The sequence below is a fragment of the Pseudophryne corroboree genome, chromosome 8 (assembly GCF_028390025.1).
Source record: "Pseudophryne corroboree isolate aPseCor3 chromosome 8, aPseCor3.hap2, whole genome shotgun sequence".
NCBI classification, from domain to species: Eukaryota; Metazoa; Chordata; class Amphibia; order Anura; family Myobatrachidae; genus Pseudophryne; species Pseudophryne corroboree.
Genome location: NC_086451.1, coordinates 1,373,607 through 1,400,763, shown reverse-complemented (window position 1 = coordinate 1,400,763; position 27,157 = coordinate 1,373,607). Strand labels below are relative to the sequence as shown.

Below are 27,157 nucleotides of genomic sequence, written 5' to 3'. Positions count from 1 at the left end.
CAGGATCTTCCCTCACAGAATCAGGAGCTGCAGGAACCCTGAGCGCTAATCCAGACAGGCAGGATCTTCCCTCGCAGCCTCAGGAGCTGCAGGAACCCTGAGTGCTAATCCAGAGAGGCAGGGTCTTCCCTCGCAGCCTCAGGAGCTGCAGGAACCCTGAGCACTAATCCAGACAGGCAGGATCTTCCCTCGCAGAATCAGGAGCTGCAGGAACCCTGAACGCTAATCCAGACAGGCAGGATCTTCCCTCGCAGCCCTAAGAGCTGCAGGAACCCTGAGCGCTAATCCAGACAGGCAGGATCTTCCCTCGCAGCCTCAGGAGCTGCAGGAACCCTGAGCACTAATCCACAGAGGCAGGATCTTCCCTTGCAGAATGGGGAGCTGCAGGAATCCTGAGCACTAATCCACAGAGGCAGTATCTTCCCTCGCAGAATCAGGAGCTGCAGGAACCCTGAGTGCTAATCCAGACAGGCAGTATCTTCCCTCGCAGAATCAGGAGCTGCAGGAACCCTGAGCACTAATGCAGAGAGGCAGGATCTTCCTTTGCAGAATCGGGAGTTGCAGGAACCCTGAGCGCTAATCCAGAGAGGCAGGATTTTCCTTCGTGACCTCAGGAGCTGCAGGATCCCTGAGTGCTAATCCCGAGAGGCAGGATCTTCCCTCACAGAATCAGGAGCTGCAGGAACCCTGAGCACTAATCCAGAGAGGCAGGATCTTCCCTCACAGCCTCAGGAGCTGCAGGTACCCTGAGCACTAATCCAGAGAGGCAGGATCTTCCCTCACAGCCCTAGGAGCTGCAGGAACCCTGAGCACTAATCCAGAGAGGCAGGATCTTCCCTCGCAGAATCAGGAGCTGCAGGAACCCTGAGTGCTAATCCAGACAGGCAGGATCTTCCCTCGCAGAATCAGGAGCTGCAGGAACCCTGAGCGCTAATCCAGACAGGCAGGATCTTCCCTCGCAGCCTCATGAGCTGCAGGAACCCTGAGTGCTAATCCAGAGAGGCAGGGTTTTCCCTCGCAGCCTCAGGAGCTGCAGGAACCCTGAGCACTAATCCAGACAGGCAGGATCTTCCCTCGCAGAATCAGGAGCTGCAGGAACCCTGAGCACTAATCCAGACAGACAGGATCTTCCCTCGCAGCCCCAGGAGCTGCAGGAACCCTGATTGCTAATCCCGATAGGCAGGATCTTCCCTCACAGAATCAGGAGCTGCAAAAACCCTGAGCACTAATCCAGAGAGGCAGGGTCTTCCCTCGCAGCCTCAGGAGCTGCAGGAACCCTGAGCGCTAATCCAGACAGGCAGGATCTTCCCTCGCAGCCTCATGAGCTGCAGGAACCCTGAGTGCTAATCCAGACAGGCAGGATCTTCCCTCGCAGAATCAGGAGCTGCAGGAACCCTGAGCACTAATGCAGAGAGGCAGGATCTTCCTTTGCAGAATCGGGAGTTTCAGGAACCCTGAGCGCTAATCCAGAGAGGCAGGATTTTCCTTCGTGACCTCAGGAGCTGCAGGATCCCTGAGTGCTAATCCCGAGAGGCAGGATCTTCCCTCACAGAATCAGGAGCTGCAGGAACCCTGAGCACTAATCCAGAGAGGCAGGATCTTCCCTCACAGCCTCAGGAGCTGCAGGTACCCTGAGCACTAATCCAGAGAGGCAGGATCTTCCCTCGCAGAATCAGGAGCTGCAGGAACCCTGAGTGCTAATCCAGACAGGCAGGATCTTCCCTCGCAGAATCAGGAGCTGCAGGAACCCTGAGCGCTAATCCAGACAGGCAGGATCTTCCCTCGCAGCCTCATGAGCTGCAGGAACCCTGAGTGCTAATCCAGAGAGGCAGGGTCTTCCCTCGCAGCCTCAGGAGCTGCAGGAACCCTGAGCGCTAATCCAGACAGGCAGGATCTTCCCTCGCAGCCTCATGAGCTGCAGGAACCCTGAGTGCTAATCCAGAGAGGCAGGGTCTTCCCTCGCAGCCTCAGGAGCTGCAGGAACCCTGAGCGCTAATCCAGAGAGGCAGGATCTTCCCTCGTAGCCTCAGGAGCTGCTGGAACCCTGAGCACTAATCCACAGAGGCAGGATCTTCCCTCGCAGAATCGGGAGCTGCAGGAATCCTGAGCACTAATCCACAGAGGCAGGATCTTTCTTTGCAGAATCGGGAGTTGCAGGAACCCTGAGCGCTAATCCAGAGAGGCAGGATTTTCCCTTGTAACCTCAGGAGCTGCAGGATCCCTGAGTGCTAATCCCGAGAGGCAGGATCTTCCCTCACAGAATCAGGAGCTGCAGGAACCCTGAGCACTAATCCAGAGAGGCAGGATCTTCCCTCCCAGAATCAGGAGCTGCAGGAACCCTGAGCGCTAATCCAGAGAGGCTGGATCTTCCCTCGCAGAATCAGGAGCTGCAAGAAAAAAAATCTGTGTTAAATGCACCCTCTGCATATAACGCACAAGGAATACCATTGTATTTCACATTTTATGGTGAATCGGTGAGTTTCCATGCATTACCAGATGTTTTACCATGCGTGGAAAAGTGAAATAATTGAATAGCTCTGGGTGATAAACTCTGAGCTTTCCTTGTGCCGTTAAACTTGCGCTTAATGGAATATATAACATAATGTCCTGTTTCTCTGTTCTGTCTGCATGATCATTCCTGCAGATTTACCCGCTTCATGCTGCTGCACTGAGAGTACTTCCATTTACTCATCATATAACACTGATGTTTGCATCAGTACATGGTCTTACGGTTATGTTATAGATTGGTTAGCATACAGCAAATATAAGAAATTAGATGAGAAATGAGAGTTATGGTAGACTTACCTTTGTTAACTTTGTTTCTTCGAAGTCCATAGTGTCCACAGGGATTATGCTGGGGTGTATGTGGTTGGAGATGGACCGGGCACCAAACAGGTAAAGCTTTTGGTCCCAGGATGCACTGGTCACTCCTCTGGAGACTGGAGAGAAGAGGTATGCCAGATTGAAGTTCCACCTCACCATTAGAGCGTCCACGAAGGTTGCTACGGGATCCCTGGTCCTGGATCCATATATGGGTACTTTGTGGTTGTATCTTGAGGCCATGAGGTTGACCACTGGTAGACCCCATTGTCCACTAAGAGTTGGAAGACATCTGGATGTAGAGCCCATTTTCCTGCATGGACATCCTGTCAGCTTAGGAAATCCTCTTCCCAGTTTAGAACTCCCGGAATGAACTCTGCTAAGATGGTCAGGAGATTACTTTCGGCCCAAACCAGGATGTGCACCACTTCCCTCATGGCTGCCCGACTGCGTGTGCCACCCTGATGGTTGAAGTAGGCTACTGCAATTGCGTTGTCGGATTGGACTTGGACAGGTCTGCCCCGGAGAAGATCCTGCACCAGAGTGAGTGCTCTGTATACAACCCAAAGGTCCAGGATGTTGATAGGTAGGTGACGTTTGTGGGTTGTCTAATGTCCCTGGACGGAATGTTGACTGGTCATTGCGCCCCATTGATCCATATTACAAACCTCAAGATGTTGGACGTATGGTATATCACAACAGTAGAGCTAGCAACATTCAATGCATTCATAAATCCATATATAGCAGTGGGCACTACATCAACTAGTAAGCCTTAATAGACTGGTAGGATCAGCGCTGGGGAGAGGTATACAGTGAGACTGCACCCGACTTCTCCTGAGACTTGCTGCTGCTGGAGCCTGTGAGGAAATGGCCACTCTCACTGTGGGAGGAGGGAAGAGCTGAAAGACGGGAAACCGCCGTGGAATCGTGCTCTGAGCTGGGGGAAGTGCAGGAGCGCTGTGTTCCTCCTGGAGGGGGCCATGTTGGGAGGTATGGATAAGAAAGGTGTGTCAGCACAGGTGTCGGCAGTCATACAGTAAGAGGGAAGTGCAGGAGCACTGTGTTCCTCCTGGAGGGGGCCATGTTGGGAGGTATGGGTAAGAAAGGTGTGTCAGCACAGGTGTCGGCAGTCATACAGTAAGAGGGAAGTGCAGGAGAGCTGTGTTCCTCCTGGAGGGGGCCATGTTGGAAGGTATGGGTAAGAAAGGTGTGTCAGCAGCACAGGTGTCGGCAGGTGTTGGGAGGTATGGGTAAGAAAGGTGTGTCAGCAGCACAGGTGTCGGCAGGTGTTGGGAGGTATGGGTAAGAAAGGTGTGTCAGCAGCACAGGTGTCGGCAGGTGTTGGGAGGTATGGGTAAGAAAGGTGTGTCAGCAGCACAGGTGTCGGCAGGTGTTGGGAGGTATGGGTAAGAAAGGTGTGTCAGCAGCACAGGTGTCGGCAGGTGTTGGGAGGTATGGGTAAGAAAGGTGTGTCAGCAGCACAGGTGTCGGCAGGTGTTGGGAGGTATGGGTAAGAAAGGTGTGTCAGCAGCACAGGTGTCGGCAGGTGTTGGGAGGTATGGATAAGAAAGGTGGGTCAGCAGCACAGGTGTCGGCAGGTGTTGGGAGTTATGGGTAAGAAAGGTGTGTCAGCAGCACAGGTGTCGGCAGGTGTTGGTAGGTATGGGTAAGAAAGGTGTTTCAGCAGCACAGGTGTCGGCAGTTGTTGGGAGGTATGGGTAAGAAAGGTGTGTCAGCACAGGTGTCGGCAGTCATACAGTAAGAGGGAAGAGCAGGAGCACTGTGTTCCTCCTGGAGGGGGCCATGTTGGGAGGTATGGGTAAGAAAGGTGTGTCAGCACATGTGTCGGCAGGCATACATTAGGAGGGAAGAGCAGGAGCGCTGTATTCCTCCTGGAGGGGGCCATGTTGGGAGGTATGGGTAAGAAAGGTGTGTCAGCAGCACAGGTGTCGGCAGGTGTTGGGAGGTATGGGTAAGAAAGGTGTGTCAGCAGCACAGGTGTCGGCAGGTGTTGGGAGGTATGGGTAAGAAAGGTGTGTCAGCAGCACAGGTGTCGGCAGGTGTTGGGAGGTATGGGTAAGAAAGGTGTGTTGGCAGGTGCTGGGAGGTATGGATAAGAAAGGTGTGTCAGCACAGGTGTCGGCAGTCATACAGTAAGAGGGAAGAGCAGGAGCACTGTGTTCCTCCTGGAGGGGGCCATGTTGGGAGGTATGGGTAAGAAAGGTGTGTCAGCACATGTGTCGGCAGGCATACATTAGGAGGGAAGAGCAGGAGCGCTGTGTTCCTCCTGGAGGGGGCCATGTTGGGAGGTATGGGTAAGAAAGGTGTGTCAGCAGCACAGGTGTCAGCAGGTGTTGGGAGGTATGGGTTAGAAAGGTGTGTCAGCAGCACAGGTGGCGGCAGGTGTTGGGAGGTATGGGTAAGAAAGGTGTGTCAGCAGCGCAGGTGTCGGCAGGTGTTGGGAGGTATGGGTAAGAAAGGTGTGTCAGCAGCACAGGTGTCGGCAGGTGTTGGGAGGTATGGGTAAGAAAGGTGTGTCGGCAGGTGTTGGGAGGTATGGGTAAGAAAGGTGTGTCAGCAGCGCAGGTGTCGGCAGGTGTTGGGAGGTATGGGTAAGAAAGGTGTGTCAGCAGCACAGGTGTTGGCAGGTGCTGGGAGGTATGGGTAAGAAAGGTGTGTCAGCAGCACAGGTGTCGGCAGGTGTTGGGAGGTATGGGTAAGAAAGGTGTGTCGGCAGGTGTTGGGAGGTATGGGTAAGAAAGGTGTGTCAGCAGCGCAGGTGTCGGCAGGTGGGAGGTATGGGTAAGAAAGGTGTGTCAGCAGCACAGGTGTCAGCAGGTGCTGGGAGGTATGGGTAAGAAAGGTGTGTCAGCAGCGCAGGTGTCGGCAGGTGCTGGGAGGTATGGGTAAGAAAGGTGTGTCAGCAGCGCAGGTGTCGGCAGGTGCTGGGAGGTATGGGTAAAAAAGGTGTGTCAGCAGCGCAGGTGTCGGCAGGTGCTGGGAGGTATGGGTAAGAAAGGTGTGTCAGCAGCGCAGGTGTCGGCAGGTGCTGGGAGGTATGGGTAAGAAAGGTGTGTCAGCAGCACAGGTGTCGGCAGGTGTTGGGAGGTATTGGATTGGGACGGGTTATACATAGGCCTGGTTGTCCCATAGCTGTACACAGAGAGGGAAGCAGAAGCTGTCAGGTCACTGGTGAGTACAGAGCTGCCATCTCTAGCTGCAGCCACACTGTCCAGCTGCAAAGAGTGAAATGCATTGTGGGTCATTCATGCTAATAATTGTCGGCAGGACACGCCCACTCTGCCTGCCTGTTGGATTGGATCGGCGTTGTGCATCTTCCTAGACCCGCCTACTTCCCTCCTCCTATGCAAATATCGCCTCGTGCTCCTCTTCTGGCAGTAACGTGATTTGCATAAGATCTCCCAGCATGCCTTTCTGTGTGACAGACGGACGGATATCGGGGAGCGGGGTGTGCATGGAATAGGCCTGTGGCAGGTACTGAGCTGCGCTGTGTCCTGTGTGTGAGGTGTGCAGCCACTGAGGGTCCTGTGTGTGAGGTATGAGGTACTGTATGCGAGGGTCCTGTGTGTGAGGTATGAGGTGTGCAGCCACTAATTGTTCTGGGTGTGAGGTGTGTGAGGGTCCTGTGTGTGAGGTGTGCAGCCACTAATTGTTCTGGGTGTGAGGTGTGCGAGGGTCCTGTGTGTGAGGTATGCGAGGGTCCTGTGTATGAGGTATGCGAGGGTCCTGTGTGTGAGGTATGCGAGGGTCCTGTGTATGAGGTATGCGAGGGTCCTGTGTATTGAGGTATGCGAGGGTCCTGTGTATTGAGGTATGCGAGGGTCCTGTGTATTGAGGTATGCGAGGGTCCTGTGTGTGAGGTATGAGGTGTGCAGCCACTGAGGGTCCTGTGTGTGAGGTGTGAGGCGTGCAGCCACTAATTGTTTTGGGTGTGAGGTATGCGAGGGTCCTGTGTATGAGGTATGCGAGGGTCCTGTGTATGAGGTATGCGAGGGTCCTGTGTGTGAGGTATGCGAGGGTCCTGTGTGTGAGGTATGCGAGGGTCCTGTGTGTGAGGTATGCGAGGGTCCTGTGTGTGAGGTATGCGAGGGTCCTGTGTGTGAGGTATGCGAGGGTCCTGTGTGAGGTATGCGAGGGTCCTGTGTGTGAGGTATGCGAGGGTCCTGTGTGTGAGGTATGCGAGGGTCCTGTGTGTGAGGTATGAGGTGTGCAGCCACTGAGGGTTCTGGGTGTGAGGTATGAGGTGTACAGACACTGAGGGTTCTGGGTGTGAGGTATGAGGTGTGCAGCCACTGAGGGTTCTGGGTATGAGGTGTGCAGCCTCTGAGGGTTCTGGGTGTGAGGTATGAGGTGTGCAGCCACTAAGGGTTCTGGGTATGAGGCATACTTGCCTACCTGCCCCTCTCCATGAGGAGAAAATGCTCTGTTCCTGGGACCTGGACTTTCCTGGTAATGTATGGTTGCCATCACCTGTGGTGAGAATTGATAAGAAAGGTGTTTCACCACAGGTGATGGCAATCATACATTACCAGGAAAGTCCAGGAACAGAGCATTTTCTCCTCATGGAGAGGGGCAGGTAGGCAAGTATGGTATGAGGTGTGCAGCCACTGAGGGTTGTGGGTGTGAGGTATGAGGTGTGCAGCCACTGAGGGTTCTGGGTGTGAGGTATGAGGTGTGCAGCCACTGAGGGTTCTGGGTGTGAGGTATGAGGTGTGCAGCCACTGAGGGTCCTGTGTGTGAGGTATGAGGTGTGCAGCCACTGAGGGTCCTGTTTGTGAGGTATGAGGTGTGCAGCCACTGAGTGTTCTGTGTGTGAGATGTGCAGCCACTGAGGGTCCTGGGTGTGAGGTATGAGGTGTGTGAGGGTCCTGGGTGTGAGGTGTGCAGCCACTGAGGGTCCTGGGTGTGAGGTATGAGGTGTGCAGTCACGGAGGGTCCTGGGTGTGAGGTGTGCAGCCTCCGAGGGTCCTGGGTGTGAAGCGTGCAGCCACTGAGGGTCCTGTGTGTGAGGTATGAGGTGTGCAGCCTCCGAGGGTCCCGGGTGTGAGGCGTGCAGCCACTGAGGGTCCTGTGTGTGAGGTATGAGGTGTGCGAGGGTCCTGTGTGTGAGGTATGAGGTGTGCGAGGGTCCTGTGTGTGAGGTATGAGGTGTGCGAGGGTCCTGTGTGTGAGGTATGAGGTGTGCGAGGGTCCTGTGTGTGAGGTATGAGGTGTGCGAGGGTCCTGTGTGTGAGGTATGAGGTGTGCGAGGGTCCTGTGTGTGAGGTATGAGGTGTGCGAGGGTCCTGTGTGTGAGGTATGAAGTGTGCATCCACTGAGGGTCCTGTGTGTGAGGTATGAAGTGTGCATTCACTGAGGGTCCTGTGTGGGAGGTATGAGGTGTGCGAGGGTCCTGTGTGGGAGGTATGAGGTGTGCGAGGGTCCTGTGTGGGAGGTATGAGGTGTGCGAGGGTCCTGTGTGGGAGGTATGAGGTGTGCGAGGGACCTGTGTGGGAGGTATGAGGTGTGCGAGGGTCCTGTGTGGGAGGTATGAGGTGTGCGAGGGTCCTGTGTGGGAGGTATGAGGTGTGCGAGGGTCCTGTGTGGGAGGTATGAGGTGTGCGAGGGTCCTGTGTGGGAGGGTCCTGTGTGGGAGGTATGAGGTGTGCATCCACTGAGGGTCCTGTATGTGAGGTGTGCGAGGGTCCTGTGTGTGAGGTATGAGGTGTGCAGCCACTGAGGGTCCTGTGTGCGAGGGTCCTGTGTGTGAGGTATGAGGTGTGCAGCCACTGAGGGTCCTGTGTGTGAGGTATGAGGTGTGCAAGGGTCCTGTATGAGGTGTACAGCCACTGAGGGTCGTGTGTGTGAGGTATGAGGTGTGCAGCCACTGAGGGTCCTGTGTGTGAGGTATGTTGTGTGTGAGGGTCCTGTGTGTGAGGTGTGCAGTCACTGAGGGTCCTGTGTGTGAGGTATGAGGTGTACAGCCTCCGAGGGTCCTGGGTGTGAGGCTTGCTGCCACTGAGGGTCCTGTGTGTGAGGTATGAGGCGTGCAGCCACTGAGGGTCCTGTGTGTGAGGTATGAGGCGTGCAGCCACTGAGGGTCCTGTGTGTGAGGCGTGCAGCCACTGAGGGTCCTGTGTGTGAGGCGTGCAGCCACTGAGGGTCCTGTGTGTGAGGCGTGCAGCCACTGAGGGTCCTGTGTGTGAGGCGTGCAGCCACTGAGGGTCCTGTGTGTGAGGCGTGCAGCCACTGAGGGTCCTGTGTGCGAGGCGTGCAGCCACTGAGGGTCCTGTGTGCGAGGCGTGCAGCCACTGAGGGTCCTGTGTGCGAGGCGTGCAGCCACTGAGGGTCCTGTGTGCGAGGCGTGCAGCCACTGAGGGTCCTGTGTGCGAGGCGTGCAGCCACTGAGGGTCCTGTGTGCGAGGCGTGCAGCCACTGAGGGTCCTGTGTGCGAGGCGTGCAGCCACTGAGGGTCCTGTGTGTGAGGCGTGCAGCCACTGAGGGTCCTGTGTGTGAGGCGTGCAGCCACTGAGGGTCCTGTGTGTGAGGCGTGCAGCCACTGAGGGTCCTTTGTGTGAGGCGTGCAGCCACTGAGGGTCCTGTGTGTGAGGCGTGCAGCCACTGAGGGTCCTGTGTGCGAGGCGTGCAGCCACTGAGGGTCCTGTGTGCGAGGCGTGCAGCCACTGAGGGTCCTGTGTGCGAGGCATGCAGCCACTGAGGGTCCTGTGTGCGAGGCATGCAGCCACTGAGGGTCCTGTGTGCGAGGCGTGCAGCCACTGAGGGTCCTGTGTGCGAGGCGTGCAGCCACTGAGGGTCCTGTGTGTGAGGCGTGCAGCCACTGAGGGTCCTGTGTGTGAGGTATGAGGCGTGCAGCCACTGAGGGTCCTTGGTGTGAGGCGTGCAGCCACTGAGGGTCCTGGGTGTGAGGTATGAGGCGTGCAGCCACTGAGGGTCCTGTGTGTGAGGCGTGCAGCCACTGAGGGTCCTTTGTGTGAGGCGTGCAGCCACTGAGGGTCCTTTGTGTGAGGCGTGCAGCCACGGAGGGTCCTTTGTGTGAGGCGTGCAGCCACTGAGGGTCCTGTGTGTGAGGCGTGCAGCCACTGAGGGTCCTGTGTGTGAGGTATGAGGTGTGCAGCCACTGAGGGTCCTGTGTGTGAGGCGTGCAGCCACTGAGGGTCCTGTGTGAGGCGTGCAGCCACTGAGGGTCCTGTGTGTGAGGCGTGCAGCCACTGAGGGTCCTGTGTGTGAGGTATGAGGTGTGCAGCCACTGAGGGTCCTGTGTGTGAGTTGTGCAGCCACTGAGGGTCCTGTGTGAGGCGTGCAGCCACTGAGGGTCCTGTGTGTGAAGTACGAGGTGTGCGAGGGTCCTGTGTGAGGTATGAGGTGTGTAAAGGTCGTGGGTGTGAGGCGTGCAGCCACTGAGGGTCCTGTGTGTGATGTATGAGGTGTGCGAGGGTCCTATGTGAGGTGTGCAGCCACTGAGGGTCCTGGGTGTGAGGTATGAGGCGTGCAGCCACTGAGGGTCCTGTGTGTGAGGTATGAGGTGTGCGAGGGTCCTGTGTGTGAGGTATGAGGTTTGCAGCCACTGAGGGTCCTGTGTGTGGGGTATGAGGTGTGCAGCCACTGAGGGTCCTGTGTGTGAGGTGTGCAAGGGTCCTGTGTGTGAGGTGTGCAAGGGTCCTGTGTGTGAGGTGTGCAAGGGTCCTGTGTGTGAGGTGTGCGAGGGTCCTGTGTGTGAGGTATGAGGTGTGCAGCCACTGAGGGTCCTGTGTGTGAGGTGTGCGAGGGTCCTGTGTGTGAGGTATGAGGTGTGCAGCCACTGAGTTGCCTGTGTGTGAGGTGTGAGGCGTGCAGCCACTGAGAGTCTGGTGTGTGAGGCGTGCAGCCACTGAGAGTCTGGTGTGTGAGGCGTGCAGCCACTGAGGGTCCTGTGTGTGAGGCGTGCAGCCACTGAGGGTCCTGTGTGTGAGGTATGAGGTGTGCAGCCACTGAGGGTCCTGTGTGTGAGTTGTGCAGCCACTGAGGGTCCTGTGTGAGGCGTGCAGCCACTGAGGGTCCTGTGTGTGAAGTATGAGGTGTGCGAGGGTCCTGTGTGAGGTATGAGGTGTGTAAAGGTCGTGGGTGTGAGGCATGCAGCCACTGAGGGTCCTGGGTGTGAGGTATGAGGCGTGCAGCCACTGAGGGTCCTGTGTGTGAGGTATGAGGTGTGCAGCCACTGAGGGTCCTCTTGTGTGAGGTGTGCAGCCTCCGAGGGTCCTGGGTGGGAAGCGTGCAGCCACTGAGGGTCCTGTGTATAAGGTATGCAGCCACCGAGAGTCTTGGGTGTGAGGCGTGCAGCCACTGAGGGTCCTGTGTGTGAGGTATGAGGTGTGCGAGGGTCCTGTGTGTGTGAGGTGTGCGAGGGTCCTGTGTGTGAGGTATGAGGTGTGCGACGGTCCTGTATGTGAGGTATGAATCCACTGAGGGTCCTGTGTGGGAGGTATGAGGTGTGCGAGGGTCCTGTGTGTGAGGTTTTGAGGTGTGCAGCTACTGAGGGTCCTGTGTGTGAGGTATGAGATGTGCATCCACTGAGGGTCCTGTGTGTGAGGTATGAGGTGTGCAGCCACTGAGGGTCCTGTGTATGAGGTGTGCAGCCACTGAGGGTCTTGGGTGCGAGGCGTGCAGCCACTGAGGGTCCTGTGTGCGAGGCGTGCAGCCACTGAGGGTCCTGTGTGCGAGGCGTGCAGCCACTGAGGGTCCTGTGTGTGAGGCGTGCAGCCACTGAGGGTCCTGTGTGTGAGGCGTGCAGCCACTGAGGGTCCTGTGTGTGAGGCGTGCAGCCACTGAGGGTCCTGTGTGTGAGGCGTGCAGCCACTGAGGGTCCTGTGTGTGAGGCGTGCAGCCACTGAGGGTCCTGTGTGTGAGGTATGAGGCGTGCAGCCACTGAGGGTCCTGTGTGTGAGGCGTGCAGCCACTGAGGGTCCTGGGTGTGAGGCGTGCAGCCACTGAGGGTCCTGGGTGTGAGGCGTGCAGCCACTGAGGGTCCTGTGTGTGAGGTATGAGGCGTGCAGCCACTGAGGGTCCTGTGTGTGAGGCGTGCAGCCACTGAGGGTCCTGTGTGTGAGGCGTGCAGCCACTGAGGGTCCTTTGTGTGAGGCGTGCAGCCACTGAGGGTCCTTTGTGTGAGGCGTGCAGCCACTGAGGGTCCTTTGTGTGAGGCGTGCAGCCACTGAGGGTCCTGTGTGTGAGGCGTGCAGCCACTGAGGGTCCTGTGTGTGAGGTATGAGGCGTGCAGCCACTGAGGGTCCTGTGTGAGGTGTGCAGCCACTGAGGGTCCTGGGTGTGAGGTATGAGGCGTGCAGCCACTGAGGGTCCTTGGTGTGAGGCGTGCAGCCACTGAGGGTCCTGGGTGTGAGGTATGAGGCGTGCAGCCACTGAGGGTCCTGTGTGTGAGGCGTGCAGCCACTGAGGGTCCTTTGTGTGAGGCGTGCAGCCACTGAGGGTCCTTTGTGTGAGGCGTGCAGCCACTGAGGGTCCTTTGTGTGAGGCGTGCAGCCACTGAGGGTCCTGTGTGTGAGGCGTGCAGCCACTGAGGGTCCTGTGTGTGAGGTATGAGGTGTGCAGCCACTGAGGGTCCTGTGTGTGAGGCGTGCAGCCACTGAGGGTCCTGTGTGAGGCGTGCAGCCACTGAGGGTCCTGTGTGTGAAGTATGAGGTGTGCGAGGGTCCTGTGTGAGGTATGAGGTGTGTAAAGGTCGTGGGTGTGAGGCGTGCAGCCACTGAGGGTCCTGTGTGTGATGTATGAGGTGTGCGAGGGTCCTGTGTGAGATGTGAGGTGTGCAGCCACTGAGGGTCCTGGGTGTGAGGTATGAGGCGTGCAGCCACTGAGGGTCCTGTGTGTGAGGTATGAGGTGTGCGAGGGTCCTGTGTGTGAGGTATGAGGTGTGCAGCCACTGAGGGTCCTGTGTGTAGGGTATGAGGTGTACAGCCACTGAGGGTCCTGTGTGTGAGGTATGAGGTGTGCGAGGGTCCTGTGTGTGAGGTATGAGGTTTGCAGCCACTGAGGGTCCTGTGTGTGGGGTATGAGGTGTGCAGCCACTGAGGGTCCTGTGTGTGAGGTGTGCAAGGGTCCTGTGTGTGAGGTGTGCGAGGGTCCTGTGTGTGAGGTATGAGGTGTGCAGCCACTGAGGGTCCTGTGTGTGAGGTGTGAGGTGTGCGAGGGTCCTGTGTGTGAGGTATGAGGTGTGCAGCCACTGAGTTGCCTGTGTGTGAGGTGTGAGGCGTGCAGCCACTGAGGGTCTTGTGTGTGAGGCGTGCAGCCACTGAGAGTCTGGTGTGTGAGGCGTGCAGCCACTGAGGGTCCTGTGTGTGAGGTATGAGGTGTGCAGCCACTGAGGGTCTTGTGTGTGAGGCGTGCAGCCACTGAGAGTCTGGTGTGTGAGGCGTGCAGCCACTGAGGGTCCTGTGTGTGAGGCGTGCAGCCACTTAGGGTCCTGTGTGTGAGGTATGAGGTGTGCAGCCACTGAGGGTCCTGTGTGTGAGTTGTGCAGCCACTGAGGGTCCTGTGTGAGGCGTGCAGCCACTGAGGGTCCTGTGTGTGAAGTATGAGGTGTGCGAGGGTCCTGTGTGAGGTATGAGGTGTGTAAAGGTCGTGGGTGTGAGGCGTGCAGCCACTGAGGGTCCTGGGTGTGAGGTATGAGGCGTGCAGCCACTGAGGGTCCTGTGTGTGAGGTATGAGGTGTGCAGCCACTGAGGGTCCTCTTGTGTGAGGTGTGCAGCCTCCGAGGGTCCTGGGTGGGAAGCGTGCAGCCACTGAGGGTCCTGTGTATAAGGTATGCAGCCACCGAGAGTCTTGGGTGTGAGGCGTGCAGCCACTGAGGGTCCTGTGTGTGAGGTATGAGGTGTGCGACGGTCCTGTGTGTGTGAGGTGTGCGAGGGTCCTGTGTGTGAGGTATGAGGTGTGCGACGGTCCTGTGTGTGAGGTTTTGAGGTGTGCAGCTACTGAGGGTCCTGTGTGTGAGGTATGAATCCACTGAGGGTCCTGTGTGGGAGGTATGAGGTGTGCGAGGGTCCTGTGTGTGAGGTTTTGAGGTGTGCAGCTACTGAGGGTCCTGTGTGTGAGGTATGAGATGTGCATCCACTGAGGGTCCTGTGTGTGAGGTATGAGGTGTGCAGCCACTGAGGGTCCTGTGTGTGAGGTATGAGGTGTGCAGCCACTGAGGGTCCTGTGTGTGAGGTATGAGGTGTGCAGCCACTGAGGGTCTTGGGTGTGAGGTGTGCAGCCACTGAGGGTCCTGTGTGTGAGGTATGAGGTGTGCAGCCACTGAGGGTCCTGTGTATGAGGTATGCAGCCACCGAGAGTCTTGGGTGTGAGGCGTGCAGCCACTGAGGGTCCTGTGTGTGAGGTATGAGGTGTGCGAGGGTCCTGTGTGAGGTATGAGGTGTGCGAGGGTCCTGTGTGTGTGAGGTATGAGGTGTGCGAGGGTCCTGTGTGTGTGAGGTATGAGGTGTGCGAGGGTCCTGTGTGTGAGGTATGAGGTGTGCGAGGGTCCTGTGTGTGAGGTATGAGGTGTGCGAGGGTCCTGTGTGAGGTATGAGGTGTGCGAGGGTCCTGTGTGTGTGAGGTATGAGGTGTGCGAGGGTCCTGTGTGTGAGGTATGAGGTGTGCGAGGGTCCTGTGTGTGTGTGAGGTATGAGGTGTGCGAGGGTCCTGTGTGTGTGTGAGGTATGAGGTCTGCGAGGTTCCTGTGTGTGTGTGTGTGTGTGTGTGTGAGGTATGAGGTGTGCGAGGGTCCTGTGTGTGTGTGAGGTATGAGGTGTGCGAGGGTCCTGTGTGTGTGTGTGTGTGTGTGTGAGGTATGAGGTGTGCGAGGGTCCTGTGTGTGTGTGTGTGTGTGAGGTATGAGGTGTGCGAGGGTCCTGTGTGTGTGTGTGTGTGTGTGTGAGGTATGAGGTGTGCGGGGGTCCTGTGTGAGGTATGAGGTGTGCGAGGGTCCTGTGTGTGTGTGTGAGGTATGAGGTGTGCGAGGGTCCTGTGTGTGTGTGAGGTATGAGGTGTGCGAGGGTCCTGTGTGTGAGGTTTTGAGGTGTGCAGCTACTGAGGGTCCTGTGTGTGAGGTATGAGATGTGCATCCACTGAGGGTCCTGTGTGTGAGGTATGAGGTGTGCAGCCACTGAGGGTCCTGTGTGTGAGGTATGAGGTGTGCGAGGGTCCTGTGTGTGTGTGAGGTATGAGGTGTGCGAGGGTCCTGTGTGTGTGTGTGTGTGTGAGGTATGAGGTGTGCGAGGGTCCTGTGTGTGAGGTATGAGGTGTGCGAGGGTCCTGTGTGTGAGGTATGAGGTGTGTGAGGGTCCTGTGTGTGAGGTATGAGGTGTGTGAGGTATGAGGTGTGCAGCCACTGAGGGTCTTGTGTGTGAGTTGTGCAGCCACTGAGGGTAAGGTATGAGGTGTATGAGGGTCCTGGGTGTGAGGTGTGCAGCCACTGAGGGTCCTGGGTGTGTCGCGTGCAGCCACTGAGGGTCCTGTGTGTGAGGTACGAGGTGTGCAGCCACTGAGGGTCCTGGGTGTGAAGCATGCAGCCACTAAGGATCCTGTGTGTGAGGTATGAGGTGTGCAGCCACCGAGGGTCTTGGGTGTGAGGCGTGCAGCCACTGAGGGTCCTGTGTGTGTGAGGTATGAGGTGTGCGAGGGTCCTGTGTGTGAGGTATGAGGTGTGCGACGGTCCTGTGTGTGAGGTATGAGGTGTGCGAGGGTCTTGTGTGAGGTATGAGGTGTGCATCCACTGAGGGTCCTGTGTGTGAGGTGTGAGGTGTGCGAGGGTCCTGTGTGTGAGGTATGAGGTGTGCAGCCACTGAGTTGCCTAGGTGTGAGGCGTGCAGCCACTGAGGGTCTTGTGTGTGAGGCGTGCAGCCACTGAGAGTCTGGTGTGTGAGGCGTGCAGCCACTGAGGGTCCTGTGTGTGAGGCGTGCAGCCACTGAGGGTCCTGTGTGTGAGGTATGAGGTGTGCAGCCACTGAGAGTCTGGTGTGTGAGTTGTGCAGCCACTGAGGGTCCTGTGTGAGGCGTGCAGCCACTGAGGGTCCTGTGTGTGAAGTATGAGGTGTGCGAGGGTCCTGTATGAGGTGTGTAAAGGTTGTGGGTGTGAGGCGTGCAGCCACTGAGGGTCCTGGGTGTGAGGTATGAGGCGTGCAGCCACTGAGGGTCCTGTGTGTGAGGTATGAGGTGTGCAGCCACTGAGGGTCCTCTTGTGTGAGGTGTGCAGCCTCCAAGGGTCCTGGGTGGGAAGCGTGCAGCCACTGAGGGTCCTGTGTATAAGGTATGCAGCCACCGAGAGTCTTGGGTGTGAGGCGTGCAGCCACTGAGGGTCCTGTGTGTGAGGTATGAGGTGTGCGAGGGTCCTGTGTGTGTGAGGTGTGCGAGGGTCCTGTGTGTGAGGTATGAGGTGTGCGACGGTCCTGTGTGTGAGGTATGAATCCACTGAGGGTCCTGTGTGGGAGGTATGAGGTGTGCGAGGGTCCTGTGTGTGAGGTTTTGAGGTGTGCAGCTACTGAGGGTCCTGTGTGTGAGGTATGAGGTGTGCAGCCACTGAGGGTCCTGTGTGTGAGGTATGAGGTGTGCAGCCACTGAGGGTCTTGGGTGCGAGGCGTGCAGCCACTGAGGGTCCTGTGTGCGAGGCATGCAGCCACTGAGGGTCCTGTGTGCGAGGCGTGCAGCCACTGAGGGTCCTGTGTGTGAGGCATGCAGCCACTGAGGGTCCTGTGTGTGAGGCGTGCAGCCACTGAGGGTCCTGTGTGTGAGGCGTGCAGCCACTGAGGGTCCTGTGTGTGAGGCGTGCAGCCACTGAGGGTCCTGTGTGTGAGGCGTGCAGCCACTGAGGGTCCTGTGTGTGAGGTATGAGGCGTGCAGCCACTGAGGGTCCTGGGTGTGAGGCGTGCAGCCACTGAGGGTCCTGGGTGTGAGGCGTGCAGCCACTGAGGGTCCTGTGTGTGAGGTATGAGGCGTGCAGCCACTGAGGGTCCTGTGTGTGAGGCGTGCAGCCACTGAGGGTCCTTTGTGTGAGGCGTGCAGCCACTGAGGGTCCTTTGTGTGAGGCGTGCAGCCACTGAGGGTCCTTTGTGTGAGGCGTGCAGCCACTGAGGGTCCTGTGTGTGAGGCGTGCAGCCACTGAGGGTCCTGTGTGTGAGGTATGAGGCGTGCAGCCACTGAGGGTCCTGTGTGAGGTGTGCAGCCACTGAGGGTCCTGGGTGTGAGGTATGAGGCGTGCAGCCACTGAGGGTCCTTGGTGTGAGGCGTGCAGCCACTGAGGGTCCTGGGTGTGAGGTATGAGGCGTGCAGCCACTGAGGGTCCTGTGTGTGAGGCGTGCAGCCACTGAGGGTCCTTTGTGTGAGGCGTGCAGCCACTGAGGGTCCTTTGTGTGAGGCGTGCAGCCACTGAGGGTCCTTTGTGTGAGGCGTGCAGCCACTGAGGGTCCTGTGTGTGAGGTGTGCAGCCACTGAGGGTCCTGTGTGTGAGGTATGAGGCGTGCAGCCACTGAGGGTCCTTGGTGTGAGGCGTGCAGCCACTGAGGGTCCTGGGTGTGAGGTATGAGGCGTGCAGCCACTGAGGGTCCTGTGTGTGAGGCGTGCAGCCACTGAGGGTCCTTTGTGTGAGGCGTGCAGCCACTGAGGGTCCTTTGTGTGAGGCGTGCAGCCACTGAGGGTCCTTTGTGTGAGGCGTGCAGCCACTGAGGGTCCTTTGTGTGAGGCGTGCAGCCACTGAGGGTCCTTTGTGTGAGGCGTGCAGCCACTGAGGGTCCTGTGTGTGAGGTGTGCAGCCACTGAGGGTCCTGGGTGTGAGGTATGAGGCGTGCAGCCACTGAGGGTCCTTGGTGTGAGGCGTGCAGCCACTGAGGGTCCTGTGTGTGAGGTATGAGGTGTGCGACGGTCCTGTGTGTGTGAGGTATGAATCCACTGAGGGTCCTGTATGGGAGGTATGAGGTATGCGAGGGTCCTGTGTGTGAGGTTTTGAGGTGTGCAGCTACTGAGGGTCCTGTGTGTGAGGTATGAGATGTGCATCCACTGAGGGTCCTGTGTGTGAGGTATGAGGTGTGCAGCCACTGAGGGTCCTGTGTGTGAGGTATGAGGTGTGCAGCCACTGAGGGTCCTGTGTGTGAGGTATGAGGTGTGCAGCCACTGAGGGTCTTGGGTGTGAGGTGTGCAGCCACTGAGGGTCCTGTGTGTGAGGTATGAGGTGTGCAGCCACTGAGGGTCCTGTGTATGAGGTATGCAGCCACCGAGAGTCTTGGGTGTGAGGCGTGCAGCCACTGAGGGTCCTGTGTGTGAGGTATGAGGTGTGCGAGGGTCCTGTGTGAGGTATGAGGTGTGCGAGGGTCCTGTGTGTGTGAGGTATGAGGTGTGCGAGGGTCCTGTGTGTGTGAGGTATGAGGTGTGCGAGGGTCCTGTGTGTGAGGTATGAGGTGTGCGAGGGTCCTGTGTGAGGTATGAGGTGTGCGAGGGTCCTGTGTGTGTGAGGTATGAGGTGTGCGAGGGTCCTGTGTGTGAGGTATGAGGTGTGCGAGGGTCCTGTGTGTGTGTGAGGTATGAGGTGTGCGAGGGTCCTGTGTGTGTGTGAGGTATGAGGTCTGCGAGGTTCCTGTGTGTGTGTGTGTGTGAGGTATGAGGTGTGCGACGGTCCTGTGTGTGAGGTATGAGGTGTGCGAGGGTCTTGTGTGAGGTATGAGGTGTGCATCCACTGAGGGTCCTGTGTGTGAGGTGTGAGGTGTGCGAGGGTCCTGTGTGTGAGGTATGAGGTGTGCAGCCACTGAGTTGCCTAGGTGTGAGGCGTGCAGCCACTGAGGGTCTTGTGTGTGAGGCGTGCAGCCACTGAGAGTCTGGTGTGTGAGGCGTGCAGCCACTGAGGGTCCTGTGTGTGAGGTATGAGGTGTGCAGCCACTGAGAGTCTGGTGTGTGAGTTGTGCAGCCACTGAGGGTCCTGTGTGAGGCGTGCAGCCACTGAGGGTCCTGTGTGTGAAGTATGAGGTGTGCGAGGGTCCTGTATGAGGTGTGTAAAGGTTGTGGGTGTGAGGCGTGCAGCCACTGAGGGTCCTGGGTGTGAGGTATGAGGCGTGCAGCCACTGAGGGTCCTGTGTGTGAGGCGTGCAGCCACTGAGGGTCCTTTGTGTGAGGCGTGCAGCCACTGAGGGTCCTTTGTGTGAGGCGTGCAGCCACTGAGGGTCCTTTGTGTGAGGCGTGCAGCCACTGAGGGTCCTTTGTGTGAGGCGTGCAGCCACTGAGGGTCCTGTGTGTGAGGCGTGCAGCCACTGAGGGTCCTGTGTGTGAGGTACGAGGTGTGCAGCCACTGAGGGTCCTGGGTGTGAAGCGTGCAGCCACTAAGGATCCTGTGTGTGAGGTATGAGGTGTGCGAGGGTCCTGTGTGTGAGGTATGAGGTGTGTGAGGGTCCTGTGTGTGAGGTATGAGGTGTGTGAGGTATGAGGTGTGCAGCCACTGAGGGTCCTGTGTGTGAGTTGTGCAGCCACTGAGGGTCCTGTGTGAGGCGTGCAGCCACTGAGGGTCCTGTGTGTGAAGTATGAGGTGTGCGAGGGTCCTGTGTGAGGTATGAGGTGTGTAAAGGTCGTGGGTGTGAGGCGTGCAGCCACTGAGGGTCCTGGGTGTGATGTATGAGGTGTGCGAGGGTCCTGTGTGAGATGTGAGGCGTGCAGCCACTGAGGGTCCTGGGTGTGAGGTATGAGGCGTGCAGCCACTGAGGGTCCTGTGTGTGAGGTATGAGGTGTGCGAGGGTCCTGTGTGTGAGGTATGAGGTGTGCAGCCACTGAGGGTCCTGTGTGTAGGGTATGAGGTGTACAGCCACTGAGGGTCCTGTGTGTGAGGTATGAGGTGTGCGAGGGTCCTGTGTGTGAGGTATGAGGTTTGCAGCCACTGAGGGTCCTGTGTGTGGGGTATGAGGTGTGCAGCCACTGAGGGTCCTGTGTGTGAGGTGTGCAAGAGTCCTGTGTGTGAGGTGTGCAAGGGTCCAGTGTGTGAGGTGTGCGAGGGTCCTGTGTGTGAGGTATGAGGTGTGCAGCCACTGAGGGTCCTGGGTGTGAGGTGTGCGAGGGTCCTGTGTGTGAGGTATGAGGTGTGCAGCCACTGAGTTGCCTGTGTGTGAGGCGTGCAGCCACTGAGGGTCTTGTGTGTGAGGCGTGCAGCCACTGAGAGTCTGGTGTGTGAGGCGTGCAGCCACTGAGGGTCCTGTGTGTGAGGTATGAGGTGTGCAGCCACTGAGGGTCTTGTGTGTGAGGCGTGCAGCCACTGAGAGTCTGGTGTGTGAGGCGTGCAGCCACTGAGAGTCTGGTGTGTGAGGCGTGCAGCCACTGAGGGTCCTGTGTGTGAGGCGTGCAGCCACTGAGGGTCCTGTGTGTGAGGTATGAGGTGTGCAGCCACTGAGGGTCCTGTGTGTGAGTTGTGCAGCCACTGAGGGTCCTGTGTGAGGCGTGCAGCCACTGAGGGTCCTGTGTGTGAAGTATGAGGTGTGCGAGGGTCCTGTGTGAGGTATGAGGTGTGTAAAGGTCGTGGGTGTGAGGCGTGCAGCCACTGAGGGTCCTGGGTGTGAGGTATGAGGCGTGCAGCCACTGAGGGTCCTGTGTGTGAGGTATGAGGTGTGCAGCCACTGAGGGTCCTCTTGTGTGAGGTTTGCAGCCTCCGAGGGTCCTGGGTGGGAAGCGTGCAGCCACTGAGGGTCCTGTGTATAAGGTATGCAGCCACCGAGAGTCTTGGGTGTGAGGCGTGCAGCCACTGAGGGTCCTGTGTGTGAGGTATGAGGTGTGCGAGGGTCCTGTGTGTGTGAGGTGTGCGAGGGTCCTGTGTGTGAGGTATGAGGTGTGCGACGGTCCTGTGTGTGAGGTATGAATCCACTGAGGGTCCTGTGTGGGAGGTATGAGGTGTGCGAGGGTCCTGTGTGTGAGGTTTTGAGGTGTGCAGCTACTGAGGGTCCTGTGTGTGAGGTATGAGATGTGCATCCACTGAGGGTCCTGTGTGTGAGGTATGAGGTGTGCAGCCACTGAGGGTCCTGTGTGTGAGGTATGAGGTGTGCAGCCACTGAGGGTCCTGTGTATGAGGTATGCAGCCACCGAGAGTCTTGGGTGTGAGGCGTGCAGCCACTGAGGGTCCTGTGTGTGAGGTATGAGGTGTGCGAGGGTCCTGTGTGAGGTATGAGGTGTGCGAGGGTCCTGTGTGTGTGAGGTATGAGGTGTGCGAGGGTCCTGTGTGTGTGAGGTATGAGGTGTGCGAGGGTCCTGTGTGTGTGAGGTATGAGGTGTGCGAGGGTCCTGTGTGTGTGAGGTATGAGGTGTGCGAGGGTCCTGTGTGTGAGGTATGAGGTGTGCGAGGGTCCTGTGTGTGTGAGGTATGAGGTGTGCGAGGGTCCTGTGTGTGTGTGAGGTATGAGGTGTGCGAGGGTCCTGTGTGTGTGTGTGAGGTATGAGGTGTGCGAGGGTCCTGTGTGTGTGAGGTGTGCGAGGGTCCTGTGTGTGTGTGTGTGTGAGGTATGAGGTGTGCGAGGGTCCTGTGTGTGTGTGAGGTATGAGGTGTGCGAGGGTCCTGTGTGTGTGTGTGAGGTATGAGGTGTGCGAGGGTCCTGTGTGTGTGAGGTATGAGGTGTGCGAGGGTCCTGTGTGTGTGTGTGTGTGTGTGTGTGTGTGAGGTATGAGGTGTGCGGGGGTCCTGTGTGTGTGTGTGTGTGTGTGTGTGAGGTATGAGGTGTGCGAGGGTCCTGTGTGTGAGGTATGAGGTGTGCGAGGGTCCTGTGTGTGTGTGTGTGAGGTATGAGGTGTGCGAGGGTCCTGTGTGTGTGTGTGTGTGTGTGTGTGTGTGTGTGTGTGTGAGGTATGAGGTGTGCGAGGGTCCTGTGTGTGAGGTATGAGGTGTGCGAGGGTCCTGTGTGTGAGGTATGAGGTGTGCGAGGGTCCTGTGTGTGAGGTATGAGGTGTGTGAGGTATGAGGTGTGCAGCCACTGAGGGTCCTGTGTGTGAGTTGTGCAGCCACTGAGGGTCCTGTGTGAGGCGTGCAGCCACTGAGGGTCCTGTGTGTGAGGTATGAGGTGTGCGACGGTCCTGTGTGTGTGAGGTATGAATCCACTGAGGGTCCTGTATGGGAGGTATGAGGTATGCGAGGGTCCTGTGTGTGAGGTTTTGAGGTGTGCAGCTACTGAGGGTCCTGTGTGTGAGGTATGAGATGTGCATCCACTGAGGGTCCTGTGTGTGAGGTATGAGGTGTGCAGCCACTGAGGGTCCTGTGTGTGAGGTATGAGGTGTGCAGCCACTGAGGGTCCTGTGTGTGAGGTATGAGGTGTGCAGCCACTGAGGGTCTTGGGTGTGAGGTGTGCAGCCACTGAGGGTCCTGTGTGTGAGGTATGAGGTGTGCAGCCACTGAGGGTCCTGTGTATGAGGTATGCAGCCACCGAGAGTCTTGGGTGTGAGGCGTGCAGCCACTGAGGGTCCTGTGTGTGAGGTATGAGGTGTGCGAGGGTCCTGTGTGAGGTATGAGGTGTGCGAGGGTCCTGTGTGTGTGAGGTATGAGGTGTGCGAGGGTCCTGTGTGTGTGAGGTATGAGGTGTGCGAGGGTCCTGTGTGTGAGGTATGAGGTGTGCGAGGGTCCTGTGTGAGGTATGAGGTGTGCGAGGGTCCTGTGTGTGTGAGGTATGAGGTGTGCGAGGGTCCTGTGTGTGTGTGAGGTATGAGGTGTGCGAGGGTCCTGTGTGTGTGTGTGAGGTATGAGGTGTGCGAGGGTCCTGTGTGTGAGGTATGAGGTGTGCGAGGGTCCTGTGTGTGTGTGTGTGAGGTATGAGGTGTGCGAGGGTCCTGTGTGTGAGGTATGAGGTGTGCGAGGGTCCTGTGTGTGTGTGTGTGAGGTATGAGGTGTGCGGGGGTCCTGTGTGTGTGTGTGTGTGTGAGGTATGAGGTGTGCGAGGGTCCTGTGTGTGTGTGAGGTATGAGGTGTGCGAGGGTCCTGTGTGTGTGTGTGAGGTATGAGGTGTGCGAGGGTCCTGTGTGTGTGTGTGTGTGTGTGAGGTGTGCGAGGGTCCTGTGTGTGAGGTATGAGGTGTGCGAGGGTCCTGTGTGTGAGGTATGAGGTGTGCGAGGGTCCTGTGTGTGAGGTATGAGGTGTGTGAGGGTCCTGTGTGTGAGGTATGAGGTGTGTGAGGTATGAGGTGTGCAGCCACTGAGGGTCTTGTGTGTGAGTTGTGCAGCCACTGAGGGTGAGGTATGAGGTGTATGAGGGTCCTGGGTGTGAGGTGTGCAGCCACTGAGGGTCCTGGGTGTGTCGCGTGCAGCCACTGAGGGTCCTGTGTGTGAGGTACGAGGTGTGCAGCCACTGAGGGTCCTGGGTGTGAAGCGTGCAGCCACTAAGGATCCTGTGTGTGAGGTATGAGGTGTGCAGCCACCGAGGGTCTTGGGTGTGAGGCGTGCAGCCACTGAGGGTCCTGTGTGTGTGAGGTATGAGGTGTGCGAGGGTCCTGTGTGTGAGGTATGAGGTGTGCGACGGTCCTGTGTGTGAGGTATGAGGTGTGCGAGGGTCTTGTGTGAGGTATGAGGTGTGCAGCTACTGAGGGTCCTGTGTGTGAGGTATGAGGTGTGCAGCCACCGAGTGTCTTGGGTGTGAGGCGTGCAGCCACTGAGGGTCCTGTGTGTGAGGTATGAGGTGTGCGAGGGTCCTGTGTGTGAGGTATGAGGTGTGCGAGGGTCCTGTGTGGGAGGTATGAGGTGTGCAGCCACTGAGGGTACTGTGTATGAGGTGTGCGAGGGTCCTGTGTGTGAGGTATGAATCCACTGAGGGTCCTGTGTGGGAGGTATGAGGGTGCGAGGGTCCTGTGTGTGAGGTTTGAGGTGTGCAGCTACTGAGGGTCCTGTGTGTGAGGTATGAGGTGTGCGAGGGTCCTGTGTGTGAGGTATGAGGTGTGCAGCTACTGTGGGTCCTGTGTGTGAGGTATGAGATGTGCATCCACTGAGGGTCCTGTGTGTGAGGTATGAGGTGTGCAGCCACTGAGGGTCCTGTGTGTGAGGTATGAGGTGTGCAGCCACCGAGGGTCTTGGGTGTGAGGCGTGCAGTCACTGAGGGTCCTGTGTGTGAGGTATGATGTGTGCTAGTGTCCTGTATGTGAGGTATGAGGTGTGCGAGGGTCCTGTGTGGGCAGTATGAGGTGTGCAGCCACTGTGGGTACTGTGTATGAGATGTGCGAGGGTCCTGTGTGTGAGGTATGAGGTGTGCAGCCACTGAGGGTCCTGTGTATGAGGTGTGCAGCCACCGAGGGTCTTGGGTGTGAGGCGTGCAGCCACTGATGGTCCTGTGTGTGAGGTATGAGGTGTGCGAGGGTCCTGTGTGTGAGGTATGATGTGTGCGACGGTCCTGTGTGTGAGGTATGAGGTGTGCGAGGGTCTTGTGTGAGGTATGAGGTGTGCATCCACTGAGGGTCCTGTGTGTGAGGTATGAGGTGTGCAGCCACTGAGGGTCTGGTGTGTGAGGTATGAGGTGTGCGAGGGTCCTGTGTGTGAGGTATGAATCCACTGAGGGTCCTGTGTGGGAGGTATGAGGTGTGCGAGGGTCCTATGTGGGAGGTATGAGTTGTGCGAGGGTCCTGTGTGGGAGGTATGAGTTGTGCGAGGGTCCTGTGTGGGAGGTATGAGTTGTGCGAGGGTCCTGTGTGGGAGGTATGAGTTGTGTGGGAGGTATGAGGTGTGCGAGGGTCCTGTGTGTGAGGTATGAATCCACTGAGGGTCCTGTGTGGGAGGTATGAGGTGTGCGAGGGTCCTATGTGGGAGGTATGAGTTGTGCGAGGGTCCTGTGTGGGAGGTATGAGTTGTGCGAGGGTCCTGTGTGGGAGGTATGAGTTGTGCGAGGGTCCTGTGTGGGAGGTATGAGTTGTGTGGGAGGTATGAGGTGTGCGAGGGTCCTGTGTGTGAGGTATGAATCCACTGAGGGTCCTGTGTGGGAGGTATGAGGTGTGCGAGGGTCCTGTGTGTGAGGTATGAGGTGTGCAGCCACTGAGGGTCCTCTGTGTGAGGTATGAGGTGTGCAGCCACTGAGGTTCCTGGGTGTGAGGCGTGCAGCCACTGTGTGTCCTGGGTATGAGGCGTGCAGCCACTGAGGGTCCTGTGTGTGAGGCGTGCAGCCTCCGAGGGTCCTGGGGGTGAGGCGTGCAGCCACTGTGTGTCCTGGGTGTGAGGCATGAGGCATGCAGCCACTGAGTGACCTGTTCCTGTCTGCAGAGAACATGGCTACCGTAGACATAGAGGCGGAGCGGGAGAAGATCCAGAGGCAGATTGAGGCACTGGAGAGAAGTTTGGGTCCCAGTGCTGCCACGTGTGAGGAGGCCGAGGCAAGTGACTGCTCCGATGATGGTGAGTGGATTACTATAGCCGTGTGTAATGTACAGCGCTGTGCCACGTGTTATACAGCGGATCTGTGTGTGCCCTGTCACCTGCCCCTCACCCCCGTTATTCCCGTCACTACTGTAACATAATGATAGAGAGGACCGGACCCCGGGCGCAGAGGCGCAGAGATGGGGAGCGTGGTAGCATGAGGAAAGCATTGCTCAAAGAATATATCAGACCTTCTCCCACCATCATCAAACTACATTCAGGGGTTTACTCCCAGCCTGACGGTGTGGGGGAGGGGATGGTATCGGGGTCCCGGCAGTCAGAATACCGACATCACACACATCCCAACGTTCAGGATCCTGACACCTACTAGGTAAGAATACAACCCCTGATCCCTGACCTCCCTGACCCTGATCCCCCCCCCCCCCCATCAGCCTAACCCCTCCCCTTACCTTTACCCTCCCCCGCAACCTAACCTTTACCCTTCCCATTACCCCCATTCCCTGCAACCTAACTCCTCCCCTCACCTGTACCCTAACTCTCCTCAACCTAACCTTTACCCTCCCCCGCAACCTAACCTTTACCCTCCCTATTCCCTGCAGCCTAACCCCTCCCCTCACCTGTACCCTAACTCTCCTCAACCTAACCTTTACCCTCCCTATTACCCCCATTCCCTGCAGCCTAACCCCTCACCTCACCTGTACCCTAACTCTCCTCAACCTAACCTTTACCCTCCCCCGCAACCTAACCTTTATCCTCACTATTCCCTGCAGCCTAACCCCTCCCCTTACCTGTACCCTAACTCTCCTCAAACTAACCTTTACCCTCCCCCGCAACCCAACCTTTACCCTCCCCATTCCCTGCAGCCTAACCCCTCCCCTCACCTGTACCCTAACTCTCCTCAACCTAACCTTTACACTCTCCCGCAACCTAACCATTACCCTCCCTATTACCCCCATTCCCTGCAGCCTAACCCCTCCCTTCACCTGTACCCTAACTCTCCTCAACCTAACCTTTACCCTCCCCTGCAACCTAACCTTTACCCTTCCCATTCCCTGCAGCCTAACCCCTCCCCTCACCTGTACCCTAACTCTACTCATCCTAACCTTTACCCTGCCCCGCAACCTAACCTTTACCCTGCCCCGCAACCTAACCTTTACCCTCCCCATTCCCTGCAGCCTAACCCCTCCCCTCACCTATACCCTAACTCTACTCATCCCAACCTTTACCCTCCCCCACAACCTAATCTTTACCCTCTACGGAGGTGCCTAACCCTTACCCCCATTTCCTGCAGCCTAACCCTTACCCTCCCCTCACCTGTACCCTAACTCTCCTCATCGTAACCTTTACCCTCCCCCCGCAACCTAACCTTTGCCCTTCCCCGCAACCTAACCTTTACCCTCCCCGGAGTTGCCTAACCCTTACCCCCATTCCCTGCAGCCTAACCCCCCCCCCCCCCCAGCCTAAATCTAAGCTCCTCCCGACGAGTTACCGCTCAGGAATCCCGGCATACTTAACATTCGGGATCTCGGGCATTGCGATCACTGTCTGTATTCCATCTGCCGGGATCTCGAACGCAAAGATCCTGACCAGATTCCTGAGGCACTAGAAGCGTTGTAGAGTACTGGTAGGATAACGTCTGGTTCAGCGGACGCTCGCCTGGAGACGTCCTGCAGGTAATCAGGGTGTTGGGGTGTCAGTGTACGAGTCCCATAACCCATAGAAACGCTGCTAGGTGACGCTGTCCTTCCATACAGACATTCCTACTCCAGTGATACCGCAATAACAGGAACTATCCCACTTCACTTTCCTTATTTCAGACAATTTAACACAGATGGCGTAGTGGTTAGCATTACGCCTTCCAGCACTGAGGCCATGGGTTCAGTTCTGGGCATTGCGCTATATGTGTGGAGTCTGTATGTTCTCACTGCATACCTGTCCTGTTGGTGTCCGGTTTTCTCCCACACATACTGATAAGATAATTGGATCCGGGCAGTAATGAACACGT

At 57.5% G+C, this 27,157-nt stretch overlaps 1 protein-coding gene across 2 annotated transcripts in view; it reads left to right on the top strand.

The window, feature by feature from the left end:
• The first annotated feature begins 6,223 nt into the window (after positions 1–6,223).
• SNAPC4 (small nuclear RNA activating complex polypeptide 4) overlaps positions 6,224–27,157 on the top strand; it is a 164,652-nt gene continuing 143,718 nt past the window's right edge. For both annotated transcript variants that reach the window (XM_063935815.1, XM_063935816.1), the window contains exons 1-2: positions 6,224–6,315; positions 25,039–25,170. In XM_063935815.1, coding sequence (XP_063791885.1) covers positions 25,044–25,170 — 127 coding nt within the window. In that variant the 5' untranslated portion in view covers positions 6,224–6,315; positions 25,039–25,043. The remainder of the gene's footprint in view (positions 6,316–25,038; positions 25,171–27,157) is intronic.